Source organism: Podarcis liolepis (genome assembly GCF_965112155.1).
Source record: "Podarcis liolepis genome assembly, chromosome: 11".
Taxonomy (NCBI): domain Eukaryota; kingdom Metazoa; phylum Chordata; class Lepidosauria; order Squamata; family Lacertidae; genus Podarcis; species Podarcis liolepis.
The window spans coordinates 24,828,276-24,847,673 of record NC_139565.1 but is presented as its reverse complement, the minus strand read 5'-3'; the positions used below and the strand labels follow the sequence as shown (position 1 = coordinate 24,847,673).

Genomic DNA, 19,398 nt, shown 5'->3' with positions numbered 1-19,398 from the left:
ATACTGAGCAAGACTGATTTATACTAAGTTAGCTTCTATTTGCACTGAAGCTTTTAACCCTGTAAGTATTCATATAGAAAAGAAATAAAAACAGAAAAGGCCTGTAAAGGATGCAGTTGTGTGTGCGACTTTTAAGTGTACTGAATTTGTGGTTTGTAATATTAACTCTAATGGAGTTGTGATTCTAATTCTAAAACTACTGATGCTAAATAGTTATGAGCAAATCTGTTTTTCCAGAATCATAGCATGCCTATTTGAAAGCTTTAGATTGACAACACTGTCTTTAAGTTACTCAACACCTGAAGGCAGCCCTGGTTGGTGAAGTTTGATGTTTTATTGTGTTTTTACTATTTTGCTGGGAGCTGCCCAGAGTGGCTGGGGAAACCCAGCCATATGGGGGTATAAATAAAATTATTATTATTATTATTATTAATTATTATTATTAATTATTATTATTATTATTATTATTATTAAACAAGCTCAGTGGGTCTAAAAAATCAAATTGGGTTTTCACTGACGAACATAGCTTTAATTGTCAAATATTTGGACAGTGATACTGACATTATCAGGGTCACTATATGCAATGGAAAATGGTAAAGGGCTGATAAAAACCTTCACCACTGATTTTTGCTGAATACCAGAATGGAATTAATACAATTTCTGGTGAATTACAGCTAATGAAAAATAACCAACATTAAAACTTTGAGAAAGCCAATACCTATTAGTAGTGAAACAAGTGGAGCAGAATATTATATTTCTCTTTTGAACACATCTCAATGATATCACAAAAAGTCAGATGCAATTTCAGGGTACATATCAGCTATTCTTAAAAGAGAAAATATTAGTCATGTTAATTTTTATTGAATATGTCAGACATACTAGTTGGATCAGTTTATGGTGTCAGAAAAATTTTCAGATTCGAAACACTCTCTATACTGTATATGATACTTCAGGCTAAATTTTTAAAGCAAGTTTTATGAACTTGCATCCCTGAGTAAAATCCCTAGTATAGTAGAAGAACTTTTTTAAAAAAATTCCAAATACATAACACATTTTGAACTGACCCCTAAGTTACTTAAAAACTCAAAGTGCATTCATTTGTTGATTCATCTGAATTAAGCTAGCAAAAGCAAGGCATTGGTTTCAACTCCAGTGCTTAAAATCTCACTTTAGTCATAAAACAGATCCTTAATGCATGAGTTTATTTATTGATGTATCATGAACATTTAAGCCCTGCTTTTCTGTTTTAAAAAAGATGAAAACAAGGCAATAGAAACATAATAAAATACAAAATTAATGGCAGGTAAAAGACAAAGATAAGAATGGCAGATGAAACAACTTACAAATAACCACACTGGGAAGATTAAGAACAATTTACAAAAACCACAATGGGAATATTAAAAAACAACAACTAAAAACTTAGTGGGTCAAATGTCAGCTGCAAGAGAGAGGTCTTCGCCCACTGGGAGCAGAAAAGAGGCAGATTCACTCTTGCTAGAGAGTATCAGAATCTCAGAGATGCCATCTTGAAGGTTCTCTCTTGCATGCTGGCTAAATGCAACATAGATTTGACTTGGATGGGGAATAGTTTTTCTCCAGGTAACCTTAATGAATGGGCAGACTCAAATGGAATCACTTTTAAACATCCTGGTCCTTATGTTCTTTTACGGGGTCTTATTGGAGCCCTCACATTTTTAATATTGTATAGGCCCACCAAGATTATCTGCTTCAAAGCTTCTCCAGGAAACCCCTAGCACCTAGAAGTACTAATTCACACTAGAGAATGAGAGCCGATGATGTCTTCTTCAATGTACTGCCACATCCTACATTTTAGGAGGCAGAATGAAGTCAAGTTGCCCGTCTTGCCTTAATGGTTTATTAGAGAGCTAAGCAGAGATAAACCATGAATTTAAATCGTAGCATGTTATTGTTGATTAAACTGCTGGTGTAAGCCCTCTCTGAAATTACTGCCCTAAAAATAAAATTTAAAATGTTTACTTTGTGAATTATGAGTTTCAACTATTCAGTTTCTGCCTTATTTATGATTTTGTACAAAATGTATGGAACCATAAATTAGATATAATTCCAATTATTAAGCAATGATGGGTAGGTAAACAAGGTGGTTACCCAAGAAACATCTATTACTGTGGGAACAACCAACTTTGGAAGTCAGATGCGTGGCTGTCAGCTTTTTAGGTTCATTTCAAACCCATACAATGTTATTTTTTGGGTGCAATAAAATTTCAGTTGCCAAAGTTTCAGTTGGCATTAAATTCCTGGAAGATTGCTGTATACAATTACTGGTTGATGTTATTAAATTGGCTGCTGCTCCTATTTTTATTTATTCATTTTAAATCTTATTTTAATTGGAATGGGTTGATTTTAACTAATTTTTGTTTAAGTTACTTTGGAGGAAAGGTGGTGGTGGCGGAATAAAAGAAGAAATTTGACTGCTGGGCAACTGCCTTTGTCCCCACCCCACACGTAAAAGACAAAAGGAGAGCACAGCAACCAGACACGTACACTACAATACTAGCATGTTAGTACACAGTTTAGACAGCATGCAACAAAACTCAGTGGGACTGTCCCTGTTAATGAAGCAGCATGTTAATAGCAAACTGTTAGTGAGCTGGGAATTACTATCAAATATCTTCTCAGGTAATCTTGTGAAAATACTCTGTGGATGGGAGCTGACCCTGCTCCAGATCTGTACATGCTGCAATGTGGCTTCTCCATTAACTTCAAAGTTGTTGTTGTTGCCCTATACCGGCAACAGGGATGCAGGGGTGGAGCTACTTTGTCATCAAAGGTGGGAGGAAGGCTTTGATTGTATGAAAACTTTCTCATGCAAAAGAAGCCTCTGCGTCAGCGTAAATGTGCTTTTCATTTAGGCATCTCCCTACACCACCTACTCTTCTTCTCTCTACCAACATTTTGCATTGTGTTTAGATACCACACGCTAATGACTCATTAACATGGTTTCGCCGCTCTTCTGCAAAACAGATTCCTGGGCATTTTAGGATCTTCATGCTCAGAAGAGGAACATTCTTACTGATAAAGCTGACAATGATACACAACTGCTCTAGACTTTTATGGAAACTGAACTTTTTGCATAAGTATTTTGCCTATCGATACTGAGAAGTGTGTGTTGGAACTGGTTTGATTTTGCTTTGCTATAACACATTTGTGTCTAACGTAGTATCTTAATCATAATGCCTTGCAATTGAGCAGCTGCCATAGCACATCTGAGGCCGCCTATGTGCTTAAGTTTCAAACAGTTGATAAATTCCAGCCGAAGGCACTTCCATTATGGAAAAATGACATCTAAAACAGGATAAAAGCATTTTTAAAAGTATTTAAATTCTCATTTGTGAGTGCAAGTAGTAGTCTTTTTAAATAAATGCTTTAAATATAAGGTGGACAGTAGCCGGCCAACACAAAGGTTTTGGCTGTAAGAGTTAAACAACAGCAACACCCTGGTATACCAGTGTGATGAAAACCAAGGTCACCTGTGTCCTGTGTCAGGAGTTAAATGCACTATAATTACTCTGCATTGATAAACAGACTTCGGCAAATTTGTCAGGATAATGATGGCAAGGGGTCCTTTCTCCTCTGGTGAGTGAATGAGGTGGTAATGAAGCTTTCAGGTTCTACCTATTGTTCACAATGGATTAGCTCATATTCAAAAGTTGAAGGGATAGATAAATGCATGTTCAGCTACTTTAAAACTGTTAAGAAAAAATGGAAAGTGTAGAGAACTCAGATTAAAAACAAGGCTCAGATAATGGAAGGTGGAGCTTGCTTCTCTCATTCTTCTCTATGAAGTCATTGAGACAACTGAAAAGTCCCGTCCCCCCCACTGAATTTCTACTCTCTGCTAGCACAGGGGTAGAGAACCATTAGCCTCCAGGCAAACTTAGGTCTGTCATGTGCCCCAATTTGGCCTGTGAGGCTGTTTTTCCTAACCCATGCCCACTTGCCACACAACAGACATCATATGTGATGTCAGGTGTGTAGCTGTTAGATATCCAGCAGTCAACGAATAATTTGGAGCCTTAAAATGCACTCGAAAGTGAAAGATAAATAACTTTTCATTCACCCTTTTTAAAAAGATAATATCTGTTTCAATACTGATAAATGTGTGTGTACATTACTGTGGTGTCATAGTAGGACATGGTTTGTAGGACCTAATGCTTGCTACCAATCAAGGCTTGTGGTAGCTTGTACAAATGAGACATAATTTGTAGATATGTTGATCAGACTGAACATAGCTCGTTACGTTGTAATTTGAGGGGGCAGAGAAATTTAACAAACCGCAGAGCATCAGCAAATATGCTTTTCAGCTACTAAAATAATTTAGGAATGTGACACAGTGGTGCGGGGTGGGGATTATATTATTATTTTTCCTTTGAGGTTTTTGGGAAATATATAAAGCCATCTTTCAAAAGAATGTGATTTTTGATAAGTTCTGTTGCAATGCTTGTGCTCTGCTACTAGGTGTCACTATAGAGCTGTTTGTGCGCTTGAGTCAATGCAGACCTAAGCCTTTCCAAGCTCCTTCTTGTGTATAAAATCCATTTTCTTCTTTAATCACGGTTAAAGCTGACTTCAGCATCAGATTTAAACATGGAGAAGCTGCTTAGCAGACCATGGTTAAGAGATATCCTAGTTAGCATCAACTGTGGTAAAACAACAACAGAGAATTCACATGCAAGGAGCAATGGCTGGAAGGAAAATGTGCAATTCCATGGGCCACTTCTAATCTCTTAACAATGATTAAGTGACCGGTGTGTTATATCTGCACTGGCTCTTAGAGACAAATCAGTAATAGAACATACAGCACAAAATAGTTGTCCCTTGCAAACAGTTGCCTCTTCATTAACTATCTGTGATAGGGACTAGTTCCTTAGGATAAGACTATGTTTCTTTTACAGGGCAAGAGTATACTCAAGTATGGTAGAATAAATTTTCCACCCCACAGCCTAGAATACAAATACAATTATCAACTAGCCATATAGGCTCACTCTAAGATTCTGTATTTAATGGATAATGATTAAAATCTCTCATGTAAAAGCAATGTCCACAGGCACGTTCATGTTCAGTAGACAGTTTAGCTTTCAAAAGTTCTTTAATATTTTCACTATAAAAACAGAACTGAAAAAAATAGTGTTGAGGTAACTGATTACAGATGGGATTGCAAAAAAAAATGTGTTTGCTAGTAATTATTTGAAAAAAAGAGTTTACATATATTTATTTGGCAGAGTGCATATATAAATCCATGCACACATAAAACATCTATAGAGATGCATATTTTAATGAGCTCCAGCTATAATTATGTACATTGGTTTCAATGGGGACAGTTCTGTTTAGGCTTAACTCAATCCCATTGAATCAAAGAAATTTAAAAGCATTTAATTAACAAGATTGCACTCTAAATTTACAGAGCAAAACTTCCAAGTGTATGTATATCTTATTCATATTTATGAAAGCATTTGTACTGCAGGCAGTCTTTTAAAGCATACAGATATATTCCCATCGAGATCAGCCTGAATAGTAATACTCATTTGCACAAGGATCTTTAGGAACACTTGTAGACAAGTCTTTCACATATGCTATTAGTTTAAAGGTACATAATGATATACAGCCATTGTTCTCATTTTAAAGCCTGAAATAATTTTGATTTTAACCAGTAGAACTTATTGCATATTTGTTCTACCATATAGATCAAAACGTGACACTTTTGGAAAGGTAGCTTTATTAAATTTATAAGATTCTGTCCACCCATTGGACAACTGACTTATCAATGATGTTATGGTCAATTGCTTGTTGTGGGCAGGGAAACCACTGGTTTAAATGCTTCTAAATACATAGATGTGTAAACATGTAAACAATATCGAAAGTATATAAACACACACACACACACACACACACACACACACACACACATTTCCTCTCTTAATTATTTATGTCCTGAATGGATACAGTGGTGTTGCGGCAACTTACTGCAAAAATGGGGTGGGAATGGGGACAGAGGAACTGCTAATTTTTTTAAAATTGGGATGCCATGTTTGAGTAAATAATTTGTCATGGAAAAAGCATACTTTGCCTCCCATCCATTGGACAAGAATACTAGCGCTAGCAAATGAGAAACACCATAAGCAATATTAGCATTGCGGGAAATGAGTAAAAGCAGAGTCATTTTACCATGCAAACTATGCAGACAGAAAGAAGGGAAGAGAAGCAGACGCGCCAGAGGATAGAGGCATTTGTTAAAAGAGATTCTCTAAGCATACTAACCTGCTGGTTCTAATGAATTTTCTACTTTGTCGTTAACATCGAAAACACGGTCATGAACACCTATAGTTTTCATACAGTTGTCTATAACAAAAATAGAGATAACAGCCAAATATGTTAGTGAGACACCCTTAAATCCCCCATTTTCCTTTTTGTTGTTGTTGTTGCTCAATGTGATTTCTATTTCTATTTCTATTATATGTATGTATCTCTTAGTTGTGGCATGCTTCCAAACGCCACAATAATTGTATTTTTGTACAACAGTCTAAGAAACAACAAGTTAGCAACTGCTGTGTACTTGAAACAAATAAGAGTAAAAGCTTTGTGAAAAATGATAAAAAAGATATGGTGAAAACAAAAACAAAAAAGCCGCTATATAGAACAGATACCACACAGGATTCAAGAGTAAAAAAAGAAGTTTTTACTGCTGTTTACCAGACCAAACAAAGCATGTGCTATTAAGCCACCCTCTAAGCAAGATCTAAATAACTTACTTGCAGGCCGTACAAAGACTTTCAGCTTTAGACAGGACCTCCTCCCATTATCAGGGATTGCAGATGCTGTTGAAGAGAAGGGGGAGGAAGCATAGTTACTCTTTGTCCTACAGACATAATGCAGTACATTCTTCTTTTCCTAAGATAACACATCTGCAGCACATTAAAAAAGGAAGAAAGTAGATGATATGGGGCAGTCTGAATAGCAATAAACTGAAGCTTCAAGGCCACGCCACTGCTCTTTTTGCAAAAGAAAGAGTGGCGTAACAACTGTGCAAAGTAAGAAGCCACAGAACCCACCCACCAGACTCTACCCTTGAGCCCCAATAAGACTCAGGCCAACAACAACCACAGCGACAGCAGCAGCAGCAACAACAACAACAGCAGCAAACCAGCTTGCTTCTACAAACTGGTTCTAAGGGCCAGTCTGCATGGCCACTTTTGATGTAGTAAGGTGGGTGCAGAAAATCATTTTCACATGCTAACATACTAAATAATAACTACCTGAAAGCTGCAGTGACTTAAAAATTCTAATGGGAATCATTTTTTCCTGCTGCTACTGAGTATATTTTTCAAGAACTACTGGTATGGGGCTGGATGAATGGAAGAACTCCTTCCATTCACAGAAGAGACTGCAATCTATTCCAGCGGAGCATCTTCCTGGCTGAATTTAATATACAGTGGTACCTCGGGTTAAGAACTTAATTAGTTCCAGAGGTCTGTTCTTAACCTGAAACTGTTCTTAACCTGAAGCACCACTTTAGCTAATGGCGCCTCCCACTACCGCCGCGCCACCGGAGCACGCTTTGTGTTCTCATCCTGAAGCTGAGGTACCACTGTATATTAATAGTACCCGAGGTACTATTTCTGGGTTAGCGGAGTCTGTAACCTGAAGTGTATGCAACCTGAAGCATATGTAACCCAAAGTACCACTGTACTCCTTCTTCCGCCAGAATTCCCCCCGCCCCATGCTCTCTCCCACACTGTTACAAGGAGTTCTCCGACCCTCCAGAGAGAGGTGCCACAGTGAGAAGGAGACCTTGACAAAGTATTTCTCCTCAAACAGCAGGAACACACTGAGATTGGAGTTCAGGTCACAGGAGCTCTGTATCCAAGAAACACAATGATCCAAATAAGTGTAAAATATGTCTGCATTGTGGCAAAGAGATGCAAAAGCCAGGATGAACTTGCCCTGAACTTTGGGCTGAGGCTTGCACTAAAATGGTGTGCATTGCCACACAGCAAATAGTTACTTCCACTGGGGCTGGGAATGTAGTACAGACATCTGGCCCCACTTGTGCGCAATTGACTCTCGTACGACTGCATATACGCGTTGCACCAGGAAATCAATCAATCAATCAATCAATCAATCAATCAATCAATCCTAAGCTGAAATGGCTAAAGAGAGCTAGAAAATCCTTGTAGCTCACAAGGATACCTTCCCCAGAGTCAGAACAGGATGCCAGAAAGCCAAAGGTCCAGGCTCCAAAATGGCACATGGGAGCTCTTGCTGCTGCTGCTGTGCTACCCCGCTCAACAGCTGTTCGTCCGGAATCTGTATGTACTGCAGTAGGCTCCCCACTTACTCTCATTTTGCTTATGTGGGGTGGGGGCTGGAACGTAACCCCCGCATAAGTGGGGAGTCACCTGTATTAAGAAAAGCCAGTTAACTGTTGAAGATTCTGATTATAAAGTTACTAAAACTGTGGTCCTTCTTCACCTCAATAAAAGTGTTTCATTTCTTCATTACTGGTTCTAGGGGGTAATCATGTGATGCCGTTTAAACACTGGAAACTCTGCTACATTTATGAAATCCCTGCTTTCAGCAAATCACGAATCTGCTTTTAGGAATCATGAACTGCTAATACAGTGGTACCTCGGGTTAAGTACTTAATTCGTTCCGGAGGCCCGTACTTAACCTGAAACTGTTCTTAACCTGAAGCACCACTTTAGCTAATGAGGCCTCCTGCTGCCGCCACGCCGCCGGAGCCCAATTTCTGTTCTTATCCTGAAGCAAAGTTCTTAACCTGAAGCACTATTTCTGGCTTAGTGGAGTGTGTAACCTGAAGCATATGTAACCTGAAGCGTGTGTAACCCGAGGTACCACTGTAATTATATGCATTGATGTGGAAATTGGTTTGCCTCTAAATTAACGCATGTGGTAGGTCATATGACTCATTGAGTGGTCCAAATGTGCACATTTTTAGTCATATGACCAAGCACCACAGGGAAATGGAATCATGGTTTGTAGCACATCCAGATGTCAGTCTGTCCACCAACAGGTATATTATTATTTGAGGATATAACACTGGATGAAGATAAGTGTCGTACTGATTGTGCTACATAATTAACCGCTGCTGTTGATTTTATAATGCTGTAAAGAAATGCAGTAAATGAAAGGAGAAAAGCCCAGGTGAGTGAAGAGCTTGGTGGTGGGTATTATGAAAACAATCCATTTGTTTGATTATGGATGCTGCAAAGAATCCAACTGCCCTGTACTAGACAGCTGGCTTGGAGAGGGTTCGGCAGACAGCGCCCACGAGACTGGTGCTAAAAAAAGGCCTTTGTGATAAGGCACTGGTAAAAGGCACCGAGGGATAGTATTTGTGACAGACTTGAACTGGAGCTCGATGACAAAAAGAGATTAGTGGTTTGTGTACACAGCCAGCCAATAACCAACACACTAAGCCTCAAGGTAAGTGGGGCTTATAGGGACTTTGTGAAGACTTGCTTAAAAAAATACGTGTGGCTTTATTAAGCAAGTGTTCTTGTTCCAGAGCATATTCCAAGTGCTTCCACGATCTCAGAAGATGCTAACTTTGATAATTTTGTTTTCATTGAGCATGCATGATGCCCTTATTCAATCTGCTGCTCCTTTGTATAGTTGATTATAGGTAGACATTAATTTACTGCATCTTCATTATTGATATATGCAGATGTAGACGGTAAAAGAATTATGAACCGGCTCCTTCAGACTTTGAGTCATTGTTTCCAAGGCATATTTTCTGGGGGGGAAATGACAAGTTCAAGGAGGGAAGGGAGGAACACAAGAGAAAGAGGGGGTGGCAGTTCAAATAGAGTAAGCCAGCACTTGTTAAAAGTGCCTGCCTGCCTACCTCTTTTAATCACAAAACAAAACTGAACAGCAAATGATGCTTTCCTGCTCTGCCTGGTACTCACTGACAAGCAGTTAAGAAGTGCTAACAGCTGGCTTGGCCGTAGGCTCTCACTAAATCAAAGTTGGTAAAAAAACCAACCAGCAACCCTCTCTCTACTGACATTTACAGTAACTGATGTGTTACAGGGCACTGCATTGCACTCTGTAGGGGCATCCAGGAAACTGTGTCCTTCCTGTGGCCCCTGATGAATATACAAATCCTTCTCAAGACAGGACAGGATGCTTAACAAAATCGGAATACTGTATTCCTTACCTAACAAGCAAATTTGCTTGCCCTGTTAGCCTAAGCAAAAATGAGTATTTGATTATTTCCTGCTCCATCCAGACTTTTAATTGATTTTTACAAATGACAGCCTACATACTCAAAGGCAGGATGTCAGTTTTATGCTCTTACTTTGGAAGCTATTATTTGCCTTTGCAAAATAAAGGCAGCATGGATTTTGCTATCCTATAAACTACCTGGTGTATTTTTTCCTCTAATAAAACAGAAAGGCAATCGTTTCCATCTGCTCTCTTTATGATTATAACCCGTTTTACCACAACTAAAGGGAGAAAATGCACAAACTGCTGACAGATTAGTGCTTATATGGTAGCTTTGCCCCTGCATATCATGGAATAGTTCTAATCTTTCATGCCCAAATACTAGTTTTTCTCCTGACGAGCTCTGTGTTTGTTTGTTTGTTTGTTTGTTTGTTTGTTTGTTTCTTACTACTTTTCACAGAGTATATCCCCAAGAATAAATGCAGACCCCTTTCACTCTGAATGATGTCAGGTACCAAGAATAAGATTGATATCCCTTTAGTAACTTGAGCAGGGTGATTTTGAGCTTCTTCCTTGCTTTGTTCTTCTTTTACTTTGAAACAAAGCTACAATAATTGCATTTAAAATGCATTAAGCAATCCACAAAAATTAAACCACTACCAGGCATTGCTAATCCACATTCCAAAATGCTAGCAGATGCTAAACTTTTCTAATCAGAAAAACAGTATCTTGACAAATTAACTGATCTCTACCTTTATTAAGTATTCAGAATCTGAGCAAGCACTGATTCCGTCTATGAACCCTTATTGATTAGTGAATTCAAGGTACATCTGCAATCAGGGGTGCTAACATGGATCTTCTGCATGTCAATTTAGCCAGACACCTCACCCTCAAAATCAAGTACAAATGTGCACGTGCTAATTTAAAGACATATGCAAATTTAGAAACAATGAAATACAAAGTGGCTACACACAAGCAATCAGATGTCTTAAAAGACAGAATGTCATCAATGGAAGCTTTCACCATAATTGTCTTTCCATGCTTAAAAGCCTTAATCTGTTGAACTCCTGCCTGCCACACAGCTGTTATCACACAAGAGCCCTGCTCTCCCACAATGTCAACCCTAAATCATGCAAAGAACTGAAGTTTTGTTAATTGCAATCCAGTTATGTTACTGAACAGCTTTCATCAAATTGATCTTAGGCTAACAACCTACATTCAATACAATACCAGACATGATGTTTCAGGTAGGATGGGGCTAGTCAGAGTCAAAGCATATTTAAGATGTTCAGTCAAGGCTCAAATGCCCATGCATTGATAAACAGTTTAAAGGCAAGCAGCTAATACTATAGCAAACAGTCTTTCTTTCTTTCTTTCTTTCTTTCTTTCTTTCTTTCTTTCTTTCTTTCTGAAATAACAATAATTTGACTCTTTGACATGGATATACCTATTTAAGTTCTCCAATTCCCTCTCCTCAATAGGCAAGAAAGCAATTAATCACACCACACTCTTTCCCCATTGTGCTTCCTGAATCACACTTTCTCAAGTACAATGTTGCACACACCCACAATATGGGTATATTAATGGTGCACTCTATTTACATTTGCATTGGCAAGAAAAATGTTTATTGTTTACAGGGGGGGGATACACTTCTTGCATGAAATTAAATTGGAGTTAGAAAGAACACACAGGGGGATTCAACTAATGAGCTTCAGCAGCAGCAGCCCTGTGCAAAAACTTCCCCTTTCAACGGGGCTTCCCCCCCCCCCTTCTCTCTGTGTCACCCTCTCAATTGATTTTGCAAGGGCTCAGGAGAACCCCTGGAACAACATGTGGGGGGAAGGAGGGAAGGATTGATCCATCTGGCAAGCCAGCATGCTTGCATCAATGGATCAATCGCCTTAGCATGGCACTCAATTCCTTTCATGAATTCCTATCTCTTGTTGCTACCTTTTGCTTTGGGCTGGATACACCCAGTCACACTAAAATCCTGATTTCTCAACTTTTTTTGGACAACTATCATTTTTCTACAAGAAAAAGAACTTTAGGGTGAATCAAGATTTCCTTTCCCATTGTCTGGAAAAGGGCTATCTGGTTCATTCGAAAGCTACTTTTTAAATATTCCCTAGTTCATATAGAATAATAAAATTGTAGACCTGGAAGGGGCCCAGAGAACCATCCGGTTCAGCAGGCCTATCTCCAACTGAAAACATTAACTATCAGTCACTATATTTGACAAGCCTAATCAGTAATAATGGAGACCTTCTTTTGACTAAGCTGGATGAGGGAAATCAGAGTCTATTGAAACTCTGTAAAACTAGCACAGGTACAAAATAGCAGTAGTGTCTTTCTGGCCTTTTAGGCACTAGCAAAGCTAGTGATGAAGATAAGTGGATGTCAAGGGATAGACAGAGATATTTTTCTGCCCTCTGTATAACTTGCATCTGCTTAGAAGAGAATAAGAACAGCACCTGCTCTTAAACAGCACATACTGTATTTGCTTAAGCAGTTTCCTCATTCCAAGATAACTTGCTTGCAAGAAACTTTGAGCAACATTTTCTTACTCTTTTGTATAAAAGGTAAAGGTACCCCTGCCCATACGGGCCAGGCGTGTCGGACTCTGGGGTTGCGTGCTCATCTCGCTCTAGAGGCCGTGAGCCGGCGCCGTCCGAAGACACTTCCGGGTCACGTGGCCAGCGTGACGAAGCTGCAGCTGGCGAGCCAGCACCAGCGCAGCACACGGAAACGCCGTTTACCTTCCCGCTATAAAGCGGTCCCTATTTATCTACTTGCACTTAAGAGTGCTTTCGAACTGCTAGGTGGGCAGGAGCTGGGACCGAATGACGGGAGCTCACCCTGCCACGGGGATTCGAACCGCCGACCATACGATCGGCAAGTCCTAGGCACTGAGGTTTTACCCACAGCGCCACCCGCATCCCTTTTGTATACCCAGGTCCTATTGTAAGAATGTTTCATGAAGAGAGATCATACTAAGTTACTCTTCTGTGAAACACTGTCACAGACAATTCAATTTGTTCATTATGTTGTTAATCACTACTGTATATTCCTTACTGAATTCTGCTTCTGTCTTTTCTTTGTATATCTGCTGCAAACAATTTGCCCTACTGAACAGCTAATCTTAAGGGCTCCCTATTATTCCCTGTTTGGTGTAGTGTCACAGGCCAGATATAAACCCAACGTGTTGAATGGTGAAACTGACCTAGAAGCACCTGCTTCATCTTAAAATAACCATGCAGAATTATTAGCTCCATTAGGATGTCATTCCATGCTGGGAGAGTGAAATCTGAACCATGAGATTTTTCTCTCTCTTGTCATTCTAAAAAATAGCTGTCTACAAGACTGGAATAGATACCCAGAAGTCACAAAAACCAGTCAAGCGGTCCTAGTCAGTCTGCAAACTTTGAAGGCACAAACACAAGAACAGAGCCAACTCTATCCCACTACAAGCAAGTCTGAAAAGGATGTTCAGGCAGTTTTCTGCCTAAGTTATAACGACAAGCTCTTTGGGGTGTGTGAAAAAAGTATTTATAGCAATGATTTGCCTTTAGCCATTTCAAGCACAATACCATTGACATTAGTCAAATCCAAGATCCACATAACCTTACATAACCCTCAAATCTTAATTCTGATAGCCAGAAGCACCAAAATATCCAATACTCTGTGTCAGCCCCAGAGATTTGGGAAGTTTCATTTTTAAGAAGCGCCATCTGCTTCCTCCTTTGTAAAGAAATGAGTTTGTGTGGGAGCATTAAAAATGCAGTTTCCCATTATGTTTGCCATGGGCAATATTTCTCAATTTGCGGGAGTCAAAAGAAAAGAGAGCCTATTAGTTGTTAGCAGAGCTGAGCCTTTCCCCTGTAGGATTTAGTGTGATTTACAGTACAACACAAATGTATGTAGATTAGCCAGGTAAATGCAGTATTAAGCATTAATATTCTTCTCACAATGCAAACTGAAAAAAGTTTCACATTTACATAGACACTATTGAAAAGGTCTACTGAAATTTAATGAACCAACAAAAAGTAAGTATGAGTATGATACACTTACAAAAGGAATTCTGTACATTGAAACTATTTTTTACAAAATTAAAAACCATAATGCAGAGTATTTCTACCCACAAAGAAAGCTCCATCCCTCAGAAATCTGCACGCTTTAAAGATTTATCTGGATCGCCATATATTGATTCCCATTTCCAACCCAAGAATTAATTGTCCAGTTGTGTCTAAATCTGACCGCTCATAGAGACTTAAGTCTTGTACATTCATTACTTGCTCATTCTTGAAACTTGCTTTATCAAGCATGCATCCTGAGTAAATTGCTTTCCTACATAGCCGTAGGAGGTGATTCAACTTGCTGGCAACATTTGATCTCACCTAGTCTGCCATATCTCAACATTTAATCATCAACAGGGTCAAGCTACTGACAAAGCGGAAGATTTTGAATGTCTTAAAGCAAGAGACAGGAGGATGCCAGCTGCAGATGATACAGCTCTAACAACTACTGAGAAAAATGCAAAAGCACTGGTAGAACATCTGCCTGACAATGTTAATTGAAAAAAATGTTTTAATAAGTAATGCATTTACTACTAATAATAATGATGATGAATTTATTAAATATGTGCACTCCCTTTCATCCAAAAATCACAGGGTGGTCCACAACATAAAAATGAGAACACAAAATACATAATTAAAAGAAACAAACAAACCAGTAACACCCTTCCCACAAACAACACTCACATGCACATGGGAAACTGATTTATCTGCCTTCATCAGCTTTGATACAGAGTTACTGAATGTGCCATGCAACTATGCTCCACTGCAGTGCTTATACATGAGGAGATACTGCCTCCTCTCTCCTGAAAGAGGGGTGTAGTGAAAGTCCCCTAAGATACATTTGTTGGTGTTTCAACAAGAACATAGAATGAAACACAAAACAGAACTCACATGCCTTAAGGGCGGAGCATAAAGACAGCAAATACCCCAGCTCATACATCCCATGGGGCAGGCACTTAATTCACATAGCAGAGGAGCAGCACAATCCCCTCCCCGCTACCACATCAATAGCATGAATTGAGTATTGCATGTCAAGGCCCCCAAGCCAGCCCCCCAGAAGAAATAAATTCACACAGACACAGATTTTGGTTTAAGGTTAATGGGCAAAATTTAGGCCACAACTTTATTGATTACAGCAAATGTGAGTGGTATTTGCTTAGGCATTGGCAATACATTCTATCTGACTCCTGCCCACCTTGCAGGGAGTCAGGATGGGTAAACCACCCAAAGAGGAAGCCACATTGGGGGAACCCGCCTGCAGCTCGCCCCGGTGTTCCCAGAGGCCTGGCATGGCCCTAGCCCCTCAAGCGGACTTCAGACAGGATCCAGGCCCCAGATTCCTTTACTGGAATACCCTTGAACGTGGAGGGGCAGGGGATGGCCAACCTCCCCCCCCCCCACATCAATAACCCAATGCCTAACCGCCTAACCTTACGAAGTTGTAGCGATTGCTAAGAGGTAGGCAAAAACCAAGTGGCCAGTGCCAATCTGCCAAACGGAAAAATTCCTACCCACCCCACCCCCCGTCCCAAGTCCAAAGCAAGGCCAGAGGGCACCTAAAACAAAAGGGAGGGTGGACAGGTGTTTGGCAACGCGAAGCAGTTGCTCAGCACATGTCACACTGCTGCTTTCATAACCCCCCATGATCACCCCATTCAATTGTGATTGACCAAAAGAGGCATGGGGTGATCATGGTGCCACCCTGGCCTAAAGGGCATCACTCCCCCCACAGCAGGGAGGGGGGAACTGTGTTGTGGGCCCACCAACAACCAGGACCATCCTTTAAGATGATCCTATTTCCCACAAATGGTAGACTGTCTAGTGCACATGTGGGCAACCCATGGCTTGCATGCAGCCCTCAGATGCCTTTTGTGTAGCCCACCCTTGGTGCCTAAGCTAACACTGCATTCCCATCCCCTGGGAACCCCCTCAGGGTGATTATGTTAGAAAGAATGCACTGGGGAAGGACATAGCTATATCCCCCAACACAACTGTACTATCTCAGTCCATCAAACACTTGAGGGGCTGTAATTTGCATGTGTAGAGAGAGATGAATCCCCTCAAGTGTTTGGCAGGCAGGACATTACTGGAATTATTGTGGGTGAGTTGGTGCTGGGGAGGGACGTACTCACTCCTTCCCAGCTCACCAAACAGTGGGTTTGGTTTCCATGGGTCAGTTGGTATACAAGTCATACTGCAACTCTTTTCTTTGGAAATTGTGTGTGTGTGTGTGTGTGTGTGTGTGTGTGTGTGCTGACTGTATTTCTGTGTATGTGTGTTAATGGTTCCTGAGCTCCCACTTCTGCAAGTGGCCCTTGGAGATGAGGGCTTGCTCACCTCCAAGGGCTGGTTCACAAGCAAACATTATCAGCGTACTGGAAGAACTCACACTGTTGAGCTACTACAGGAATTAAATGCCCAGGGGATATATGACGTAGGTCTCTAATTTTACACTTCCCCTGGAACATTTCAATGACAGTGTGACTTATAATGTCCCAGAATCAGAAACGTAGTTAGATAACTGTCAAGTTATTTCAATCTATTAACAGTGCATAAAGGTACACTTTTTTTTTCATTTTAAAAATGAAATGCTAATCCAAAGAAATAATAACTCAATTTTAATTAATTTCATCTCTAGACAAGATAGGACTAAATCAACTGATGGACATATCATTGTCACATTAGTAACAGCAAATCCCTATCATGTGTGCTATCATGCAATTTGCTAGGGTTAGATTATATGTCTGTACTTGATAAATCAATGGTTTCTGTTTAACTCAATCTGTTGATTGTTTGATTATAATAATGACCAGTGGCTTCCCCACCATTATAAACTTTCACTTTCATAGATTAAAATGGTAAGCAACTCAGAAACGATTTTTTAGTTCACAGGGTGAATTCTGATAACATTTTGCCTTTATCTACAACTACCAAGTGCATAATCAGTTAAAGCAGAGCAGTTAACAGCAATCCTACTGCTGTGTTATACCAGTTTACAGGTTGTAGGATTTGGCATCACTTTGCTGATGGAACAGAAGATGCACCACCATGACAAATATATCAGGAGTGCTGCCCAGACTTCCCAATGGAGTGGCTAAAACAAGATGAAGTAATGAGTAGGATGTACACTTCCACTATACTCACTGTACAGGAGTTGTATAAACTTACACCCAATTGACAATACAACTTTATACAAGCTTGAATCTGGCACAATTCTACTCCTGCACTGCTGACCCTCAATACCATGACAGATCATAGGTGTCAGGAGTCAGGGAATCCGATCTCCTCAAGGTAGGCTGCCGGGAGTAGATAAGACAGGAAAAGTTCTTACCAAGGTCTTTTATTCAATATTCACAGAGAGAGGCTTAGAAATGCAGCCTCTTGGAGTAATGGCATTGCTCTGAGTAATCTCCACCCCCCCATCTCTCCTCAATTGTCAACATCACCACCCACCTTACGGTGGCCGCTTAGGGCCATTTTTCTTTGAGCCCTTTGCTCTTCTACTTTCAATGCGCGCCAGGTTCTGGGAGAAAGGGGGGGTCTGGAATGCTTTCTAGTGATAGTGTCAGCCAACTGCTCTGGCTCTGCCTCCCGCTCCTCTTCTTCCATTAATTCCCAACTTTGTCCCTCATCTGCCTCTGACCTGTGACTTCCTGCAAACCACTGTTGTAAATCTATACTGTCTTTCTCTTCCCTGGAAGGTTCACGCTGGGGAGGAGGGGTTCTCCACCATTCCTCCTCTGTCCAGTCCCTAACACTAGGATACATTTCAACCTAGCACCCAATATATTTCACATAGAGACTACAACTCAGATGATAGGGTATGTGGCAGTGATCTCTCTCTCTTTCCCATGCTGTGCACACTTTGAGCTCACAAGAGGGAACCCCATATGGTGAGGTTCTTCTGGAGTTTCATAGGCTACTTATATCTAGTTGATTTATTTGGTATAATTTGCAAGCTTAACTTCTTCCAACCCTGAATAATTTAAACAGCACTATCCCCAAAACAGTTCTTGAAATGGTAAGTGCAAGTTCAGCTGGATCAGAGCAATCTAGTCCAGAATCCTTTTTCTTAGCAGCAAGCCATGTCTTGAGGAAGCTCACTAGAAGGGAATGAAGCCAATAGCTCTCATCACTGTTATGCCTTCGGTCCTCATATTCAGTAGTCTATGATGGTACTTAATCATAATAGCTAATAGCCCAATAAATATTGTTCATGCATTTGTCAAAATCCTGCTTTAAAGCCATCTAAGCTAATGAACATACTTACTTCTTGTGGCAGCAAATTCCATGAATTATGTATTTGTGTGAAGTACTTTTACTGCCTGCCTGAATGTACAGCCAATCAATGTCAATGGGTGACCCAAGTTCTAGCGTTATAACAGAAGGAACCTTTTCCTCTGGTCACTGTCTTTATAGACTAAAAGGTAACAAACAGTTCAGACTTCCCTTGTAGTGAAGGTGCTCCAATCCTGTGATCCAACCTTTAATCTTCTATGTTATGAAAAGCTAAATGAATGTATAGAATGGCAAAAACTGAATAATTGTTGATATAGCAAAGAAATCTGAACAATTGGCAAGGCATGAATCGTCTTAGAATAGAATTGTAGAGTTGGAAAGGACTCTGAGAGTCATCTAGTCCATGAATCACAGCTAAAGAATCCATGACAAATGGCCTTCTAACTTCAGTTTAAAAACCTCCAGTGAAGGAGTTCACCACCTTCTAAGGTAGTCTGTCCCACTATCGAACAGCTCTTCTTTAATGAAGTCATGCTGATTCTCCCTCAGAAAAGTTCTTTTTCTACAATATGTTTAACATACCCAGATTAAGTAATGCTCTCTAAAAATTAATCTGGGTGTATACCTTGGTAGATGCTCTCTTCTTGAAGCATGTTGTGAAGGAAAATTTAGAGGTAATCGTATATCTATCTATCTCTATCATCTATCTATCTATCATCTATCTAATAAAATTTAGTTTAAAAAACTCTTCCAAAATGGATCTTTTAAAGAACTCTATTGCATGCCCACTGGCTTTAATAGTTTTTTTTAATCTTAACTTGCGAACTGGTTCTAAACTTCTAAATATGTTCTTATCTCT

General features: G+C 39.9%; 1 protein-coding gene across 4 annotated transcripts in view; it reads right to left on the bottom strand.

Moving 5' to 3' along the window:
* Positions 1 to 19,398, bottom strand: part of EFNA5 (ephrin A5) — a 215,280-nt gene that overhangs the window by 6,103 nt on the left and 189,779 nt on the right. For 2 of the 4 annotated variants that reach the window (XM_083464639.1, XM_083464637.1), the window contains exons 3-4: positions 6,789 to 6,854; positions 6,298 to 6,378 (exon numbers count right to left, since the gene is read on the bottom strand). In XM_083464639.1, coding sequence (XP_083320765.1) covers positions 6,298 to 6,378; positions 6,789 to 6,854 — 147 coding nt within the window. The remainder of the gene's footprint in view (positions 1 to 6,297; positions 6,379 to 6,788; positions 6,855 to 19,398) is intronic. The other 2 variants (XM_083464640.1, XM_083464638.1) reach the window with 1 other exon arrangement.